Raw genomic sequence first — 20929 nt, forward strand, 5'->3', positions numbered from 1 at the left:
TTGACCAACCCCCCCCCCCCCCGCCCCAAACAAACAAATCCCCACCCCCCACCCTAAATTTCACAGTCTGAATGCTCAGAAACAAACAATACCTTATGACCCACACCCACAGACAGAATGGGACAAAGAGACTTTAGCATTTATTTGTTTGCTCGTGCTCTTGATCAAACACAACCCAGAACATAGTGGTCACCACTGTCTTACTATACATTTATACAAAAAGAAGCAGCCAGAGTCTGCTACTCATTTAGGTTCCAATTCAAATGCAATAGGGTAAAAAAGTGCATCGGTTAAGACCTGGGTCCTATACAGAATAGTGTTCAAACAAAAGAAGCAATGATTACAAAGCGATAACGGCACAAATCTTAAAAGCGAAATCATTCGCCTGGTTAAAAAACCCTATAAAAAGACGATAAAAACACATTCAGTATGAAATAAAAGTTGTTAATACTTACAGTTTGGCAATAAAAACTAACTAGGTATATACACATGTATACATATATCCATATGCATACACTTTTTTAATATTTGCATGAATCACATTCACAAATATATGCACTGAAGGATGCGCATTTCGGATCATGCGGACAGCTATTAGGAAGTGATTATGAGGCCCTCGGTGTGTTCTTCACATATCATAAGCTGGAAGTCAGCAGAGTATCTGTAAGGTTATAAGGATGACTGGAGGGCTGAGTGGATTGCGGAGGGTCCTCACAGGTCCAGACTTTGGTTCACCTGTGTATGGTCGCCTCCTGCTGGTCGAATGCAGTACTGCATCAGGCTCCTTGGATCCCCAGTACAGGCTGAGGAGGACTGCCACTTTGTTGTTGTGTTGGGGATTGTTGCTGTGGTTACTGTGGTCCCGCCCTGCTTCTACTCTGGTTTGTTCATGCTCAGTGCGGCATGGCAAATATTCACAGCACTGATGGTGGGTGCATCATGGAATACATCAAGGAATTGGAAAACATACTCAATGAAGGACACAGACATCACAGAGGTTGGGTGTACAGGCTAAGTTGTTACATCCTAACAAGGCCTTTCTGATCGGCCCTGAGAGAGGGAGCGATAGGTTCAGATCATGCATGTTAAGGCGAGCAAAATGGCATGGCACAGGCAAATATTCCCATAACAACAACCCAAGAATGGAGTGCAATGTGGTGGAATGTTAGTGCCAGGCAAGGTTTCAGGATGAATGCATTAGTTCAGATTGGCTCTTTGGATTTCCTACCTCCATGCGCTATGATTCTATTGCCCTGCTCTAACCCATGTCTCCCTTTACTATACCTATCCCACAAGCCTATGCTGCAATGGAATGATGTTAATGGCAGTGAGAGCCAGCATGCAAACATGCAACCTGCCCCCAATAACTCCAACTTATTTAATCTCTCTTGCTGTCTCTTCCAGTATCTGAAATCTCTTGCACTACCTAATAGACCCAGAGCAGCATGTCCCCTCCACCAACACCACAGAGCCTCACTCATCCATTCATGGACCTGTAGCCACAGAAAGAGGAGAGAGAGCACCATCACACACACACACCAATGCCAGAAAGGACCAAGGGCCTACGCAGACTCAAGGGGTGCAAAGAGGTACAAAATATTCTGTAGATCTTCTGACTTGTAATACAATGATTTGAAGATCTGTGATACTGAATATATATGCCCAGAATGAGGGCTATATAAAAATGCATCTCAGCACCAAAGACAACAGTGCCTGCACCTCAAACTAGTGTACATGCAAGGTGTAAAGGCCACACTATATATATATATATATATATATATATATATATATATATATATATATATATATATATATATATATATATATATATATATATATATATATATAAAAAAAAAACACAACACAATTCACATGTTTTGATTCTTATTAACTTGTTCCACTATGCTCCATCTTCTAGAAACCCAAGTCTGAACTCTAAATGAAGAGGGGCACTATTAAAACTCATCTATGCCACAAGGACACCACAGAAGTCCTGCTACCATGCAGGTTTTAAACAAGATGTCCACAAACAGGAATATCCAAAGCCACTTTAGTAAAAACCTCAAAAGGGTATAACTCATTACTCAAAATGCATAGTGGCGGAGAAACATTAGTTACATTATTTTTGTCCTATTGCATTCCCCTGTGGTGGGGCTTGGGGTAAAAACAGCAGTGGCTGAACATATGAGCGCAAATATACACATAAACCAGCTGTGCTGATAATCACTCCAAAATGGGAAAAAGGCTCACCATTCTGGAAATTACTATTCAGCAAAAGTATAACAAAGAAATGTTATCAATTGTATCAAATTATGTTAAAACTGTGTTGCAGTAACAACATGCAAAAAATTATCAAGTGTGATGCACATGAAAATAAAAGGTGATAAATTAAGAAATTTAAAAAGAAAGCAATCTGCCACTTGGGCAAATCTCATCTCTTGGAGGACAACCACATCACACAGTCAAAGTACACTAAAAGCAGTCAAGACAAGGGTGTGCATGTTTGTGTGCGTGTCTCTCTTTTGTCCTTGGGCTCACACAGTGAACAAAGTATGATTCAGGTAGTCAGGCTGCTGATGCGTAGGGTCAATCAGACATGCAGGTGTTCCGATTCATGATGTCATAAGTGGGCAACCATGCCATGGATGGTGTCAAATGTAGGTGACCGCACCTTTGCTGTGTTTCTCCATTGTGATCTCTACGTAAGACGTGGGCACATAGCCCTCCTCGCCACCTTGCTTACGCACTCTTGTCCAGCCATCACCCTTATCCTCCTCTATAACGTAAAGCATCTCATCCTCCTTCATCACCAATGTGCCCTCATTAGAGCCTGTGAACACACACACACACACACACACACACACACACACACACACACACACACACACACACACACACACACACACACACACACACACACACACACACACACACACACACACACACACACACACACACACACACACCAGAAAGTCACACAAAAAAAGGAGAAGCAGACCTATAGAAAAATGTTCATGAAGGGGGTAATGATTTGTGGGGCCTATGTGCACTGCATAAGGGCAGTGTAAAGGACAACTGCGGAATCCCTGGGCTTAATAGGGGCTGGTGTGTTAGAAACATAACTCTGTACCATCAAAAGAATAGAGGGCTTTGCAGTGGCCAATGGCAGGAAGTGGGTCATCATCCTCAAACTCATCGTCAAACTCGTGGGGGTCAGGCTGTGGGGGTGACCTGTGCTCCTGACTGGGATCGTCTGTGTAGCTACCTTCAGGACTACAACAACCAAAGGGAAAAACAATTTAAAAATGTAAAAAAAAAAAAAAAAAAAAGTCTGCTCGTCACTCATTGAGACAGTGACATTTGCTGGCCAATGAATCCAAGCAGCTTCTCTCAATTTTGATCTGGATATATGACAGCATGGGCCTTCAGAGCTTCATACACTGAGCCATTTACTAAATGAAGATCAGATTTATTTACCAGTAATGATGTTGCTTAATTTATAGGTGTCACCAATTGTGAGATGAGTATTTGAATGCACACCTCTCTCGGCCATGAGGTGCATGGTGGTTCACGTCACCACTGGGCCGCCTGTCGCCACGAGAACCCTGCTTCCCTTCCACCTCTGACAGCCATGTCTTCCGGATGGGGCAGGAAGACAGAGGGAATTAGCACATGAGACATGTCCCAACATTTCAGATGCACTGTGTCAAATTCTCCACCAGGTGTCACTAGCACACAGTGCTGTGGCACAGTAGTGCTCAGCTCAGTTTTCCAGCTGTGCCTTGGGGGATGCATTTCCTTATATGACCATAACAATGGGGCACTTCACTGGGGAGGTTACCTCATTTTTGTGGATCTCGGAGCGCAGCTTCTCCATGTTACATATGGTCTCTGAAATCTTGGGCTGGAGACTGCTTGGATCACCCATTTGTGGGTTCTTCTCATAAACATCCTTCATCTTGTTTAGTGCATCTCTGCATGACAAAAATAAGCAAAATTTGATAACACTGACCACAAGAACATACATTAGTTTCATCTCACTAACACTTCACATTTTTATCTGCAATGAAATGTATAGTAATAATGCAAAGTCTAAAATAAAAATATTTTACAGAACTTAGAATATTGTACCTTTGGTCCATTTCTTTCTGCAGTTCTCTGCTGAGTTCGTCAATCCTTTGCTGTAGTTTCTTGCGTCTCTGTTCTGGTGGAAGGTGGCTGAGATCCTCCAGATTTGGGGCCTGGGAAGATAGAGCTTAGCACTTAGCTGCTAACGTGCCTGGACTTGTGTCTAGACACCTGCATGCAGCTACAGTCTCTGTGAGCACTACCAAGGGAAAACAGATTGTCAAAGAGGTGTCCTTCCCAGAGTTCCATGGGCTTATTTTACTGTTTAAAGCAGAGGACAAAACTATAGGCTCTTAGTTGAGTCATATCTTTAAGGTAAAACCAGGCATCAAAGATCAAATTGAAATACAGTATCTCATTGTTTCATTTATATATGTATGTATTCTACCCAAAACCAAATGAAGACGTGTTTAGAAGAGGCTATGCTTGCTCTCATTACATCCTCAGGCTTTGGGAGGGACAGGGATCCTAAAACTGCAAAACCCACTGCAACTCTAGAGTCTACTCGCTTCCACGGGCACAGCTACATCTACTGCACTCCACCCTGTAGTACCGTACTCACCAGCTTCACTGACCACTGAGCGGTTGTGGTTAGACCACGCCATTCATGAACACACACACAAAAACACAGCAACATAAGTGGCTCATCAGCGTTGGTCAATACTGCAGCTCCAAGGAGGGCTTTAGACAGCGACTAACAGCATTGAATGGTGCTGAAGCAGTAGGTCTTGGCTGGGTAAGGGAGACTGTGCACAGTAAAAATGCTCTAAACAGCCCCCAAGGTGAGATGGGGTTAACGCAGCAAGGACAACGGGGTCCAGTTAGAGCAATGATGGCAGTCCACTCACAAATATTCTACAGACCTCTGTTGCACTCATAAGTCTGGTTATTCTTCAGTTATTCTTTAAGCAGCAGGCATCAGGTGCGGATCCTTGGAAGATAAATGTAAGCAAAAGGCTTGAGCTTTGCAACGTGAAGGTGTTTTTGTTGTTAGCAACTGACTAAGTGCCTATGAAAAAGCTCACGTTTGTCAACCCCAGTGTCTGTATGAGTAGGATACAGTTGGGGAAGTGGACTTGCGTGTGATTCAGGGCTGCTCATGATAATCTTTACTGCCTTCCAGCCCCTTTTTACCATGACACCCAAACACAAAGTACTCACACACATCTACACGACACCTGCAGCCCTTGATTTTAACCCTGGAGAAAATCAGCATGACACCTCTTCAGGGAGCTAATCTGATATCAGCTGCCTCAGGCAAGAGCTGATCGAAGATGAGCACTCTAAGAAGTGGAACCAAGTACAGATTTGATGGGGATTCGCTCAAAACAATGGCCATCATGCTAATCTTTTCCAGAAATAAGCTTTTCTTTAATTAAAAAAAATATATATTTAAAAATCACTGCAAACCAACACACAAACAGCACAGGCAGCTCTTACCCCTCTCTTCAAACCCCGGAAAGATGGGATCTTAGACTTTACTGTTCTGATTTCATTCAGACAATGAGCTATCCGCTCCACTTGAAAGTGGGCAGAGGCAAAACTAGGAAGGGGTGGAGGAGGAATGGGTGGGGGTAACTGGGGCAACAAAACATCAAAGTCAACAAACAAACAAAAACAAACACCCACCATGCTTTACCAGCGGCAAGCTAGTTAAATGCTTCACTAAAATATAATAAATGTATGATAATGATCATGGTATTAATACAGAATTACAGAAGCAAAAATTAAGATAAAATCAGTTACTAAAATTAAAAATAGTAAAACATTAATAAAATAGTACAAAACTATTCATTAATAAAATAATTATTTGTCGAAGGACATGACAAATTACAAAAAAAGACTAGTCCAGAAATCATGCTAAATGACAAGAAACCAAACTTTAAGACATACTATGAGGAATGTAAAATGGTTGGTGGCATGAGGTATAATACCACTAATAGCAGGTTACTGATTAACAACACGTGAAAGCGTTTTACAACACTGGCAGGCCAAAGTCTTTGCTGGCTTGTAAGATCTGGCTTATGGAATCTGATCTCAAGGCAGGTGACTTAGAACTATTACACTGCTGAAATCAGTCGTTCCCCACAGAAATTCAGCAAAGTACAGGGGGCAGAAAATACCCAACAATATTTACAGTGCAATAGAGCAATTTGAGAGTTTGTATGCAAATAGGGAACATGGAGGGTTTTAGCATGTGTGTAGGACTGTGTGCTGGTGTAAAACCATGTGGCTCCTATAATCTGCAATGGCCCTTACCTTTGGTTTTTTCCCGAACAGCCACAGTTTGTTCTTAGCCTTTCCAATCGTGTGTTTAGGGTCAGGTTTGCCTGTGTCGTTTTTAGGGGTTCCGATGGTGCCGTCCGATCCCGTGCGCTGGATGTTCTGGCTGAAGTCTTCGAAGGGAAAGTCACCTGGGGGCTCGAAGCCAGACTTAAACGACTCTACCACGAGCGCAGAGTCCTGCAGGAGAGGGACATCATGAAAACATTAGAGGACGTTCACAGTGCTGCTTGAAAACACAGAAAGTGCTGAATTATGGGCTGCTATAAGCAATACATAATATAACTCAGGAGAGCACACGTCATGTGGTAAATAGTGATGGATGAGACTGAGAACCCAAACACAGACTGCAGACCCCCTGCCCCAAGATACTCGCCTTCTCAATACTAAAGGCTGCATTGCCTGGGGCCCAAAGACTGAGCAATACGTTTCCCAATTTGTCACAGTGTAGGGACAGTTAATAGTGAGACAGGTAGAGTCCAGAGTAAGACTTGTTCCATCAATATGGCAATGAATGTCTTGCTGTGTCACTAAGGAGCTGTTTCTTTAGTTTGTATTTTAACCCTCAATTATGCGACTAGTATAGGTCTGAGCATGCCCTGGAGGGATGCCCGTGTGTGTTCATACCCTGCGCTCATCCACGTTCTTGGCGGCTGTCACCATGCCCTCCAGGCACTTGGAAATGATGGGGATGACTTTCCTCTCCACCTCCGCAAAGCTCCGGTATGTCTCACCCAGTTTCACTGTCCGGCGCTCATCCATATCCTGGAGATTCTACACACAAAACAAACCACCACAGATTATATATTACACAAAGCAGTACCTTTTGTCTGTAGCACCTGCAGAACACTGCTGCATCAATTCTGAACAAGCTGGGACAGGTGGACTTCAGACTTATTTTTTGTGCCTAATCTCATCTTAGAAATGAATGCAAGTAAAATCCAGTGAAGACTCACCTTGAAGATCTGCGGGATGGCCACGTTGAAGTGCTTCCACTGCTCTCCATTGAAATTCTGCAGCTGGGCAGCATACTCATTCTTACTCTCGTCTGCCATGTGGGTTCTCAAATATAGCTGGGACTTGGCCTTATACAACAGAGAGCAGGATTTTCCTTTAGTGGTGGAACAAACAGCAAATTCCATCAAATCTGAACGAAAATGGATAACTAGACTGAAAACTAAAACGGAAAACTGAAAAATGCTTTTAGCAGTAAAATATACAGAATGTTACAAAAAAAATTCCAATGAAAACTCAGCGTTAGGGTTCCTAACCATGAGTTAGGAACACTAATTCATGCAGTGTCCACGATTCATTTTGAAACATGATGTGATCAGCAATACACCCAGTGTGAGTGAAACACTGCCAGCTACTTTCCTACCTTTTCCACCTCTGACTTTGTGGCGTTGATGTCGTTGTCTAACTTCTCAAAAACGATCTGGGATTTCTCTGCTTCTCTGCACTCGCGCTCAAACCTCTTCTTGCTCTGCCAGTCACACAGGAAGAGAATCAGAATCCAGCAAAGCAGCTTTGAAGACCCCCCCCCCCCCCAAAAAAAGAAAACCCAAAACAATCAGCAGGGTGAAAGAGAGAAAGTGGTAATGAAGACTGTTCTTTAGAGTTTGTCAGAACATCTGTGTTTAATTTTATGACAGTGCAAGACAGAAGAATACCTAAGGCATTACAGAATGGCCACTGTCAATGTGAGATTCAGCTGTTGCTGGCTAGCACTCGCACTAACCAGAAAGCTGTAAAAACAATTCTGTTTCAAGGTTTACAGCACATACCGGCTGCTTTGCTGTGTATAGTGTACTGTGTGTGTGTGTAGGTAGTGTACATGAATTTATGCCAAAAGCCTTCCCCTGTTCCCTTCTGCCCCAACCCCACCGCCAACCTACCCCCCCCCCCAATCTTTCCCACGCACGCATGCGGATATTTGAATGAGAGAGAAAGAGACCATGTCGCAGCTGGGGGAAACTCTGCTGATGGGTCACCCGTACACACACTCAGCCACTGCAGCCAAGACACACACAATCTAACAAGCACTCACATTGTCCATTTGTTTCCAGCACTGATCCAGATACTGCTGGGCTTTCCTTCCCTCCTGTAGGTGCTGTGGAGCCCAACACACACATGCTTAAAACCAGGGTAAAGAGGCCTGAGTGTAGGTGGTTCATGCAGTCGTGCTGTGAGATGCAGGTGCTCACGTGTTTCCTCTCTGCCTTCAGGTCCTGCGAGTATCTCATCAGCTCACCGTACACCCTGTGGCCCATCTCCTCGGCAACGACCTCTCGCTGACCCGCATAGTCATTCAGCTCGTTCAGTATGGAGTAGAATGACAGGCAAGATGTAAACCTGTGGAACAGAAGCAAACTCTTGTGCGGTCAATCGTCACTTTGAACATAGTGTCATTAAAATATACATTACACTTAAATAGAGCATTTTGTAGAGGAACAGAACTACTGACTCATACACAACAGTATTCATTCATACACAACAGCTTCAGAAACTAGTGTGAATCACCAATCACTGGATGATTAGGCACCTTTAGGCACTACACTTAAATACAGACACAGAGACACATATAGAAACAGCTTAGTTTGTTATATGTGCTTGGGAGGACTAAAAACTGTTTGTATTGACCGACTGCCAGACAGACAAGGCTGACCTACTCACTTTATTAAAAATCTACCCCCACACACAGCTGCCCTGCTGTTTCATGCGGGCAAGAGAATGTTCTGACCCTCTGATGTAATGACTGAATGAGATGAACAGCATTTCATTAAAAGTGTCTCCTCTCCAACACCTCACCCCTCTCAGAAGACGCACTTCAGCAGAACACAGGATGAAATGTGCTAGGTATGGTAGGCCTCCGTGGGTCTGTGTACAGTTTGGCCAGAAAGAGACACTTGTAATGTTTAAGTTCAGGGGTGCTGTAAATAAATTTTAAAAAGGACTGACTAATTAAAAGTGAATGGACCTTTTTTTTTATACGAATGTCTGAAATCTGATAACAGTGCATTGCCCATTTTTCTGTGTCAAAACAAAGCAAATAACCTTCCCATAATCCTGTTGCAAAACTAAAACTGAAAAAGGGGTCACTTCCCTTTTCCTATTGTCCAAACAAATAGCCAAAACATACATGCACACTAGTGACACTACTATACTGTAGTTATATCAGTCTGGAGTCTGTAAGGGGGCCTCTACCTAGAACTTTAAGAAAATTCAAATTCATATATTTACCTTTAGAAACTTTATTTAAATACAGAAGTGTTCAAGATTTATACAGAAAACCCGGTCAAAAATAATGGATGCACTTGGACACATTCAGTTTTATGTGGTGGGCTTAACTATTTGGCTAGAGTGTGTGTGTGTGTGTGTGTGTGTGTGTGTGTGTGTGTGTGAGTGAGAGAGAGAGAATGATGTTATGATTTAAACTTGCTGCTTATGTTCCAGGACAAATGAGTGTGTGTTTCAGCATTTGTATATGCAATATGTTTGAAACAGCAGAAACGGGGCAAAAAATAATCACGGTGCAAAACAGTGCACTCAACAGTGTTGAGTTTAACTCACCTGGGCTCTTCGTCTTTGGAACGCTTTGGGCAGTATTTCTTCACCAGATTCCTGTTAAACAAGGTACACACCCATGAGATGAACTGGTTCAAACATTTCATTTCTGACTATCAAAAGCTTTTTATATTATATACATGGGCAGAAAAGACAAACTAAATACTCTGCGTAGTTTACATATCAGAGAGCTAAACTAGGTCAAAAACAGGAGGAAAACCCAACATGTTAATTTCCCTTCCCTTTGCCCCAGTTCTTCCTCAAAACCACTGGATATGCAGAGTGAGAGGGGTGGTTCTCTGATAAATGAGATCTTGAGAGAAGCAGCTTTTCTGTGTTTAAGCTTTTTCAGCTCCTGAGGGATGTGATGGGGGTTGGAGTGTGGGGACTAAATGAGATCTCCTCCCCCACCCAGATGCCCAGCAAGTGGGGCTAATGATGCTTACCACTTCCCTTAAATGTGGTTCTTCCAGTTCCTCTCAAAAGCAGGTCAGACTGAACACTTCCCTCTACCAAGCTGACATATGATTACCACACTCCTGATTAGTGTACTACAATGGAACCTGTGCAGAATCAGTTTCTTATTATGCTATGATAATATATATAGCTATACTACGTGTTCAATAACAACACGGCATACTGGTTTGATTCTGAAGACAGAATAATTCAAATGTGAAAGAAACAACTAATAATGAATAATTAGGACCATCACTGGACATGATCTTTGCCTTTCCACTACGATGGACTTCTGATGAAGTCCAAATCCACAGCAGAGACAACTTAATGCTCATCTGCATGTGATTAGTCACAGTGGTTCTTCTGAGAATGCAAATGCTCCTAGACACATAACTCTGCCAAATATCATTGCTGCCCCCCCCCCCCCCCCCATGACCCTAGCCTGTGTTAGGGTCTAGCTCGTGTCGGGTGTGGTGGCTTGCTAGTCAGGAAGAGTACTTGACACCTTTGCTGTCAGGTACAACAAATACATGGTGCCACAACACAAGCATCAGAGATTACAAGCATTAAGGAGGGACTACAATGCTGTATCCTGGCAACAGTGGAATGTCCAGAGGGAATGTAGGGAGGCCTGGCTTCCTTGAAGAAGAGAAAAAGGAGGAGAGAGAGAGTGGGGGGGGGGGGGGGGGAGATAGGCCACAACTGCTCTTTGACTCGTACCTCGTGTGTTTAATTCTACTTTTTGATATTTTATCAAAAATCACCACTTACTTCCTCCAAGGAAAGACACTCAATAGGGTGTCAGTGATTTGAGACCTATTACACTGAGGTATTATGGCATTAGAGCATGCGATCAAGTGAATCAATATTATGGATTACGCTGCAAAGCTTTAGGCAAAGCATTGTGACTACATGATATGTAAAAATGACACCAATTATACGCTGAGAAATTCATTATTATGGAGCATTATTATTCCTCATAATTGCCATACAAAATTGCTTAGTAAGACTTAAAAATTACATGATATAATAAAAAGCATTGTAATCTGACCATGCATTTATCATACTGGAATAATTTAATTTCCCTTAAAACTAACCCAAGTTCCTGATTTTCCCCCCATTATGGGGAAAGTCCTGCTGGCACAACTATCTGACACTAATATTAATTTAACATACATTTGCAACAATAAATATTTAATGAAGGTATTTTTCTCCCCATCGGTCAACCAACTGGACTGCCTGTGAAGCTGGATGAATTAAAAGGCCTTGAGTCCATAGTTTCGGTTCCATCAGTAATTATTCAACCATGAGATGAGCGTGTGAGTGAAAGCCAGCCAGCATGCTCATTCTGAGGGATTATCATTAGATATCTCACCGCAGCTGCTTTGCATAGGTCTGCTCAATTTCCAGCCTCTCCTTCACAAACTTTGCATAGCGCTCCAGGAAGTCGATGCCCCATTGTGTGTGCTTGTCGAGGTTCTCGAACTGGTCCTGCAGGAGGAAATGAGGGAACACAGAAGGGCATTGAGGGGTGAGTGCAAGTACTCCGACATTGGACTGTTTGTCTAAGACAGGATACATGAATATGTAACGTTCTGTTTGATGACTGCTGTCGATTTCATTGGACAACCGCAGAATGGGAATCACTGCCATGCAACTGTCCACGCTGGAGCACTCGGTGGACATTTCAAAGAGTGTTTAAAGGAAAAATTTTTGTCTAACCTTACTGACATTCGATGTGTTTATGATGAACTTTTGTGGGTGAGTGAGAAGGGTGTCTGATGTTAGGTTATTATTGATGCCAACTATTTTGGGTTTCTGTTATGGTAAACATTAATCTGATGTCATCAACTGATCAGACAGCTAGGTTAGAATTTACAGAAAATGAACAGGTTACCATCAGCCTAGCTACATGCTCTTATGGCAGGGAACCAAGGCAAGCACACTCAAGATGATTCTATTATTTAGTTCCACAGAATAATGCCCAAAGACAGCTTGGTCTTAGTGCTAGGCAATAACTGCATCACCTTATTCACAAGCAACCCGAGATAAAACACCATGTCTTAAATAACCATCCTTGTGCTGAGCTTGCTACCGCACCTTAAGGACATAGCCTAGGTGTTGCCTGGCGGTTTACAGTCTATTCGTGGTAAACCGTTTAGTGCTGTCTGAAAATGTATCAGTTCAAAACAAGGAGGAGTGAAGGGATCCCCAGACTGTGCAGTGATGCTGGCCCCTGTCCAGCCCCGGGTAGTCGGCCTCAGTTTCATGATGAGCCTGGAGGAGGAAGTGAGGCGAAGAGAAAGACTCAGACAGAAACAAAGAACGAAAGAACAAATAAAGGAAGGAGACAGAAGGGGGGAGAGAGAGAGAGAGAAAGATGGAGAGAGTGCTGACAGAAGCCCCAAGGCGGCATATTCATAAGAGCAAGTATTCCCTCGCCGATATCCCTCAATGAGAGAGGTGGAGAGAGGAGAGAGAGGTGGGAGGGGGAAAATGAAGGGGGGGGGCCTCGCTCACAGTGTCTGCTCTGCTGGGAAGCCCTCCACTGTGCAGGTCCGGCACTGCTCGTGTGGGACAGACCGAGGAAGAACAGTCCCGGGAGCCTTCCTCACAACGTTAACAGACCACAGCCACGGATGCTCTCAGCATAGTAGGGCCACGGTAGTGTACAGATTCAGGCAAATACACAAGATACTTCCTTGTCTGCACAAGTAAAATACCAAAAAAGTACAGAGGCTGGTCATCCACATTCAGGATGACTTTTTATGAGCCATGACAAATCTGTTCCTTCCTTATCACAGGTCAGATATTGCCAGTAGAAAATGCACTAAAGGCAATCTGTCTCTCTTGGCCTGTCTCGGGTACACTTTCAACCTGCCCAAAATGACTGCAGGTCATCTACAAAGGATTTCCTTTGTAATAATTCAACATTTTGCACATTTCCTTATGGCACTGAATGGCTGACAGAACCCAAATGTCCTGCACACGGACGGAAGAAGGGGAAACAGGAAGAGCATGAGAACATGAGGCAGGCAGGGAGGGGGGGGGGTCTTTTTGTTGCCAATTTAAGTGAAGGTCATAATGTCAGTTTATTAGACATTAGTCAGGTGTTACAACCCTACAGTAGGCCTAGACCCTGTTTGAAAGAACAGGTCATGCGCTTTAGTCATGCTGGAGGGGCAGCTGGCTCTGCCAATACACATGCTGCATTTGTCTGCTAGGGAGTGGACTGAATCAATAAAAGAGGTTTGAATCCACATTTAAATTCTATTAAGAGAGCCTCACTGAAAATCAGTCAAGAACAGTTCTCTGCCATGTGGCATAAAAGGCGTTTCAGAGCTGGAGTATATCTGAAAGGAAGCAAGCACTGAACAAACATAAAAACACCAGTTTGATAGCTGCAGATTTTTCCAAGAATGGATGGGAATTTTGTTCTTGGTTGGTAATGCTGTGAGGAAGAGAGCACCCATGTGTGGATGTTCTGTAAAGATGCAGTGCACTCGTGTGTGTGTGTGTGTGTGTGTGTGTGTGTGTGTGTGTGTGTGTGTTCAGAGGGCCTAGAGAGTGTATTATTTTCAGTCCAGTAGGCAGTAGGTGCTGGCCCCTGTAGCTATGGCGTCTGAAGGGAAACATTTTAGCAGGAGACTGGTGCTTCATTTGAGTGGAAAAACAGCTCTCCCACGGCCATCTGCTGAGTTATAATTCAGCCTAGAAGTATACAAGCATGCACACACACATACATTACATGAAATTAATGCATTGTGCAACCCAAAGTCAATATCAACCATATCACTGTATCTCTAGGCTCGTGACTGCTCCACCCAGCAATACACCTGCTGACAATTCTGAGCTCCCCACGATTGCAGGTTAATGCCGAAGTAAGACCGGCTTTTTCAAAACCTGAGCATAATGAATAAAAAGCAGAAAACACTGAGACCTCAGGTCAGTGTGAAAAGGAAACTTGCATAAAAGGGCAGCATAACTTGAATCCAAAACTGGGCGAGCCCTGATGAATGGGCTGAGGTCAGAGTGAGAAAGGCACACCTCTTTCAGGTGTGGCAGAATACACAGACCACAATGGGAGAGGTCTGCATTCCATACCGATGTGCAAAACTATCATGCTACAAACAGCAAGTACAGGTGAGAGGACAGAATTCTAGTGCACTTGACTGACACTAGAGAGCAAATGGTTGCTTGGGATTCTTTTCAGTTTACTGGGGTCAGATTACTTGACAAAGGAGTGTTATAACAAAAGATGTCCATATTGAAGTAATTGATCTTTCAGACACAAGTCCAGGGCCCAGCTAGGGCAAATATATAAACTGAGCTTGTCCTTGGAGTCAGTTAAGTTTTAGTATGTATAGCCAAATAGTTTTTATTAGGGATATTACCATAAAACTGAAGAAAAATCCTTTGTTGTCAAAGACAGAGTTCACAAGTACAGAGGAACAGGAGCCAAACACTTTCCATCAAAAGGTAAAATACCGTGATATGTAATTCTTTTAACTGTATGTTACAGCCTAATAGAATTAGTGGGATAAGTGCATTGTACTGACGATGAGAGATTCTTCTGCAATCAGTAATGTCAGTCAATGTGGCATCTTCCAGTTGGGAGAGGATTCTCTGTGGCTGTAATCCCTCACTAGATCTCTGATGATAGCACCACATGTGTCTGCAGCCTCAACAGACACAGACCTCTTACTGATGAGGGAAAATCAAAACTGATCTCCCTTTAACAGACATATAACATCTTTGACACTTAGAATCTAATAATATGTGAACCACATTTCATGAAAATGCCACCAAGTCATGAAAATGCTTTGGGCATCTGTTAGAAAACCAACAAATTTTCCTACATGGAAACACATGATCTCTTATATTCCATAGAAACAGAATAATGTGGCAAAAATAACATTGCGGGGGGGGGGGGGGGGGGGGGGGGGGGAACCCAACCAAATGTTATTTTAAACAGTTGTTCATACACAGATGACAATGGACACCCAATATGCACCATATTTCACACAGCTCCAACAAGCATTTCAGTCTGTTGTGCTAGAGTGTGATGAAACAAAAAAGAATTCAAAGCATGGCATACTGCTTCTGGTCATCTGGCTGATGCCCTCTTTCTGAGGGCTACCGTCGGTGCCAGGGGCAGATGGGGATGCTCAGTGCCCCTACAGCTCCGCATCTTACATCACCTTTTCCTCCAAATGCTCCAGATTCATGAATTATTAATACAACGAGCTCATGTGACACCCGCCTTCCTTTTGACAAGTGGCATTAGTGGTTGCCAGGTGACAGAGCCGGTAGTGCTGGCTTAGACACCTGATACAGATCCTGGGGTTAAGGCTATTGTGGAGTACTACAGATCCCTGCTGTGTGAATTCCTCAGGCTTGATCGCAGTGGATGAAATGCAGATGAAATTAAATGTCTCCTCTGCTAGCAGGATTCTCAAGATTTTCAGCTCAATCTACAAGCTTTCCATCCTACGCTGAGGGACAGCGTCTCCAAGAGGGGCTCCTTCCAACTTTGAGTCTGCTATTTTTCCAGACATCCTTGTCTCTCCCCTCTGAAATACCCCCCCCCCCCCCCCCTTTTTTTTTGTAAGGCTGTTTGTGTTGAGATCTGGTAGGACAATTCCTGTGAGACAATTCTCAATTTCCACTTAGAAAACCTATTTGCAGGTCTGAGTGCCCTGCAATTAGTAAATTAACATGTCGTGTAAATCCACTGCATGCCTTGCGTTCACAGTTTATACCACAAAGAAGCCTCATTCAGTTTATACCACAAAGAAGCCTTATTCAGATTCTTTAACAGACAGTAGGCCAAAAGACACACACATATATAAATGCCCTTGAAAACTGTTTAGAAGTGGCAGAGCTAAATTATCAAAACAAAAATATCTTGAAAGGTCATGAATGCAAGAGTTGAAAGAGAGAAAAAAGGTTGTTCACATTCCACAAACAGGTCCAAAATGGTTCTGAAAACATGGACCACACCACAGCCAGCAAAACCTGGGAGCCCTGCAGGACAATGGTTATATCAGGGAATACATCTCCTCAGTACAAAACATCCTCAGGCAGAATAATGACAGGAAGTTAGGTCAAAGAGAGAGTTGAAGAATGAAAGGCTCACTGGGTTCCATCAGCATGGCTAAAATCAAAGGCAATGAACAGAGGGCTTCATGTGCTGCTCCAGTCACGGCAGCACATTTCTTTGTTGCGTGCATCTACTGTAGCCGGGCCTGGGGGAGAACCGAGGTAAACGCAAATGGCACCGCAGCCTTGCATTTGCGTGCATGCGGTCACTGCAGAAGCAAAGCCAGGTGTAATGTGGGGCTACGTCAGAACGACAGATCATCCACGCTCTTGGGGGGGCCAAGAAACAGGCGGACAGCCTGGCCGACGCCTCATCAAAAGAGCGCCTCGCATGTCTGCTCTCAGCTTTCATTTCCTGCGTTAAACATGAAAGCTGAAAGGGGCGAGCAACGCAGCAATTTTTAGAAGAGCAGCGAGGGAACAAGGGTAACAGACCAATCAGATAATATCCAAAGCACCAATTGGACTGTAACCGAATTTCAGTGTGGTATGGTTGTGTTCAGATTTCAGTCTGGTTTAATTGTTTTTGCTGTCTGGGGTGCACTATGAATTAAGGTCTTGATGATGAGCATAATTCTGGTTGTGCCTGCAGTGATGGAAACTCCCAGGTGAGGGTGAGTGGGTGAGTGGTGAAAGGACCTCCTGAGGGTTCGTGACTCTTAAGTCTCAGCACATCCTCCTCTGCTACCTGCTTGCTATTTAAAGCAGATGAAAGGCTCGCTCTCTCTCTCTCCCTCTCTCTCCTATAGCCAAGAACCTGAGAACCTCCACGTAGCAGCTCGACTGACGTACACAAAATGAAGTGTATAGGAATAAAGCAGTGAAAGCCCATTATGTATCAAGTTGCCTGATACAAGTACAGTGAGCTGATCCTGAGGTAATGTCGCTGGATATGTGGCCAGAACGCTGACTGGCCAGAAAGTGACAGTAACATGACTCTCTCACTGGGTAGAGGCCTACAGGGAGGATCCCATAAGCAGAGAGAAAAGCAGAGTGTGTGGAACTGCTGGGGGAAAAGGGGGTTAAGGTATGGAAAGAAAACAAGGAAAAGAAACACAAACGCAAGAACCTTGACATTTTGAACAGTGACCAAAATAGCAAACACAGCTTGGTCTTGGACTGGATCAGGCAAAAGGACCGATTTCAACTTTTTTGAATGACCAAGTCAGCAAATCCTTCCTGGCTTTGGAATGAATTAGTCTACAAGCTTGTCGTGTTTTAAACAACTATCAAGCCAACAGTATTCTGCCTAGACAGATGGTGTATATTAGACCAACAAAAGGAAGTTTTCACAACTGAGGGTACTTAGAAGAGCTCAGGAGATTCTTTTTTTCCATACTACCAGTAAATGGAGAACAGTGAGATGGACTAGGGTGGAATTCTCCTTCTTCAGGCATGTTTTATGCAAAATGCACACATCATCCCTCAAGTCCTTGCTGATCTCCTTTGCAAGGCATTTCCTTTCCCACCCTCAGGCCATAAATGCAGGAGGACCATGGGTCAAGAGTGGAGTCTTTACTTTATATGAGGATGACTCAGGAGCACTAAAAGCATGGCTTGGTCCTCCATGGATGGCATGCTTACTGAAGCGCATGCCTGAAGCTGAAAGTGATCACCGGATACAGGAAACCATACTGCGGACGTCCTCAAGGGAGGCCGCTGGGTAAACACTAGCTCTGTGGTTCCTTACTGTCTGTTCTGGACTGGAACATTAAGTCAGGAGACAGAGAAAAAGAAAGAGAGGGGGTGAGAGAAAGGGGATGAGAGAGAGGCTGAGAGGAAGACAGAGATTGCGCTTTTTACATACTTTTATACAATGAGATCATATGTGCCTGATGTCCAGATAGCAACTCACTCATTTGGGCAATTGGCCCATGGGTAAGGAACAACCCAAGGCACAGCTACTTTGTGAATTAAGAAACATGTGTCATGCACACACTACTAAGTGGCTGACACTGTGTGGCTTTACAGAAGCTAAATGTGAACGACAACCAAAAAAAAACAAGAAACAGGCATCTTCAGAAGAAGAATTGAATTTCTCTCTCTAGAATAACTGCAGAGGTCAATGGTCGGCAGAAGCGTTGATTTCTTAATTCTCCAAGGTTAGGCCTTCAAACTCAGAAAACAATTATAAAGCCAAAGAAGGCAATAAGAAGCAAATAAAACCAGTTTACATTCAGTGGGAAACCACCACTGGGGAGGAAGTGGGCTGCTCCTGGTGTGCTTCTGGTCATAGTGCATGTTTACAAAGCAAACGCTACTATTGAAGTTACCAAGCCAAGATCCACAGGGGCTGTGAAAAATGGCTGTGGGAGACCATCCGAGTGGCCCGGGTAGGTTAGTGTGTAAAACCTCATGTGCACTTCAAATACAAAAGACAAAGCGTAGAGGCAGGACCGACTTGTTGGCCATTGAGTTGGGGGCTGGAAATTGTTCCCCTTTAGCTTGTAAATCTGCAGCCATATCTGTTTGAATAAGGACTTGATCGAAGGGGTCCAGGGGAAGGACCATGCAGCCAACAGCAGCAAATTGTGCAAACTGAAAGTATACTGATATTCATGTTACTTAGTACAAGCACTGCTTAACTCAACTATAGGCCAGAGCTAATAGAAGAAAAAAAAAATCTCTTGCATCTGTGGTCTAAAGTTATGTTTAAACATTTCAATCGAATGTTCTATTAAAGTAATTATATTCTTGGTGTACTCAAGTATGTGATGTACAATATACCAGGAAGCATCCTTTAAAAAGAGCTAGGATGTCTCTTGGTCATTCATAAATCAAATTTGCTCAGTGAAAGGGAATTATCTACTGTAATTAAATGTTACAGCTGATTCATAAGGCCCAGGAAGGCACTGAGATTCAAACGGAATATTGGAAAAGCCGCATGTGGCTAGTTGACTGACATAGTGACATCTGTAATTACCACATGGCAAAGTCAAAAGACTTAGCCTGACAGTTTTTCTTTTTCTGTCTGTATGTTTTTCAGGCTTAAAAACAGCCCTGCTGGCAACACTCTTGGCCTTTAGCTGTAGGGCGGCCAAGAGCAGACAGTGGCTGACCCTTCGCGCCATCTGTCCTGGAGATGGTGAGCTCATGATTGATTCAGAGCCAAAGATTGAAGAGGGCAGGGAGGAGGGGTGCAGAAGAGGCACAAAACAAAGGCAAAGAAGCGCATACACATATGCAGACAGCCACGCGCACCCTCGTGCATCCATGTGGGTCCACATGCACACATCTCTCTGTGGAAAGTCAAATCTCATGAGCCTGAATGTGCTTCGGTGCTCTGCAAGGGGCAGAGCGTGACTAACATGTTCCTCTGGGCAGCAGTAGGTGTCTAGGCTATACCCTCAGGCCAGTGCAAAGAGGACACACACACACACACACACACACACACACACACGTGCGTGAGTGTGTGTGTGAGAAAGAGAAAGAAGGGGGTTAGGAATGGGTATTTGCATTTAGCAGCCACCATCACTGTTAGTGGTTAGTAATTAAATGTATTATTTAATTAGCAATTAAATGCATTACATACCGAGTAGGCTGTTGTGCACATGCAAGTGTCACCATTCAATATAACTATTTCATAATAAACAGATGATGCAATGTGTAATTAATTTGAGTCATAATGCACATCAAATGGCATTCATCTAACCTACAGAGTTCATCTGGGCATTACTGGTTAAACCACCAGGACAGTGAGGAGGAATACAGATCAGGACAGTGGAAATGGCATACTCCTAGCAGGGTAACACTGTAAGACCAAAGACACCTGCTGGTGGCGTTTTATATTCTAATGAAAATTAATTGCAAGGTACACAGCTTTGTTGGACCACACTAGGTAGGATAACACCACCGACAGACTTGTGGCAAGAGTGCACAGCTACCATTAAAAAAAATCAGCCTTGGGTTTCATAGCAGTGCCTTTGCTAAAGAGAGCCCACTCGACTTGCCTCTTTTGCAGCCTGGATGTGTGTAACCTCTTCAACCGATACTGACTTGGGATCAGTTCACGTTCTTTACCCGCAAGGTGTTTGAGAACAGGACCTGTTCAGGTGGAGATGGTCCTTGATTGGCATGGAAGGAAATCTATACTTAGACATGAGCAGTTCTCCTAAAGGTGTTGGAGCTTTCAGTGTCATCAGTATTTAGTTGACTTTGTCAGTATGAACCTAATATGTGATGACAAATACAGAAGTGACTATGGTGTTATTTGACAGCCAACAGTTGTCCTTTGGTTACCATAAAACAAACACTGACATATGACTGTACTCATAGCAGCTGGCTTTTTTGAAGTCATTAAATGATTTAAAGTTGATTAATACTGATGCTTCATCTTGCCGATAGAGGAATTAATGCAGTCAGACAAAAACACGGAGAGTGGATTATAAGGCAGACA

The 20929-nt window shown here is 43.5% G+C and overlaps 1 protein-coding gene across 3 annotated transcripts in view; it reads right to left on the bottom strand.

Annotated features, from left to right (window-relative positions):
* Window positions 1–118: 118 nt before the first annotated feature.
* The window catches only part of fnbp1l (formin binding protein 1-like), a 29798-nt gene continuing 8987 nt past the window's right edge, over window positions 119–20929 (bottom strand). Inside the window, exons 2-16 of one of the 3 annotated variants that reach the window (XM_027001426.2) lie at window positions 11807–11922; window positions 9982–10032; window positions 8616–8763; window positions 8459–8521; window positions 7790–7894; window positions 7368–7496; window positions 7039–7185; window positions 6388–6591; window positions 5569–5706; window positions 4132–4241; window positions 3842–3974; window positions 3541–3635; window positions 3131–3273; window positions 2672–2830; window positions 119–1493 (exon numbers count right to left, since the gene is read on the bottom strand). In XM_027001426.2, coding sequence (XP_026857227.1) covers window positions 1486–1493; window positions 2672–2830; window positions 3131–3273; window positions 3541–3635; window positions 3842–3974; window positions 4132–4241; window positions 5569–5706; window positions 6388–6591; window positions 7039–7185; window positions 7368–7496; window positions 7790–7894; window positions 8459–8521; window positions 8616–8763; window positions 9982–10032; window positions 11807–11922 — 1749 coding nt within the window. In that variant the 3' untranslated portion in view covers window positions 119–1485. Of the gene's footprint in view, window positions 1494–1867; window positions 2831–3130; window positions 3274–3540; window positions 3636–3841; window positions 3975–4131; window positions 4242–5568; window positions 5707–6387; window positions 6592–7038; window positions 7186–7367; window positions 7497–7789; window positions 7895–8458; window positions 8522–8615; window positions 8764–9981; window positions 10033–11806; window positions 11923–20929 lie in introns of those variants that run through there. The other 2 variants (XM_027001425.2, XM_027001427.2) reach the window with 2 other exon arrangements.

The sequence above is a fragment of the Electrophorus electricus genome, chromosome 23 (genome assembly GCF_013358815.1).
Source record: "Electrophorus electricus isolate fEleEle1 chromosome 23, fEleEle1.pri, whole genome shotgun sequence".
Taxonomy (NCBI): domain Eukaryota; kingdom Metazoa; phylum Chordata; class Actinopteri; order Gymnotiformes; family Gymnotidae; genus Electrophorus; species Electrophorus electricus.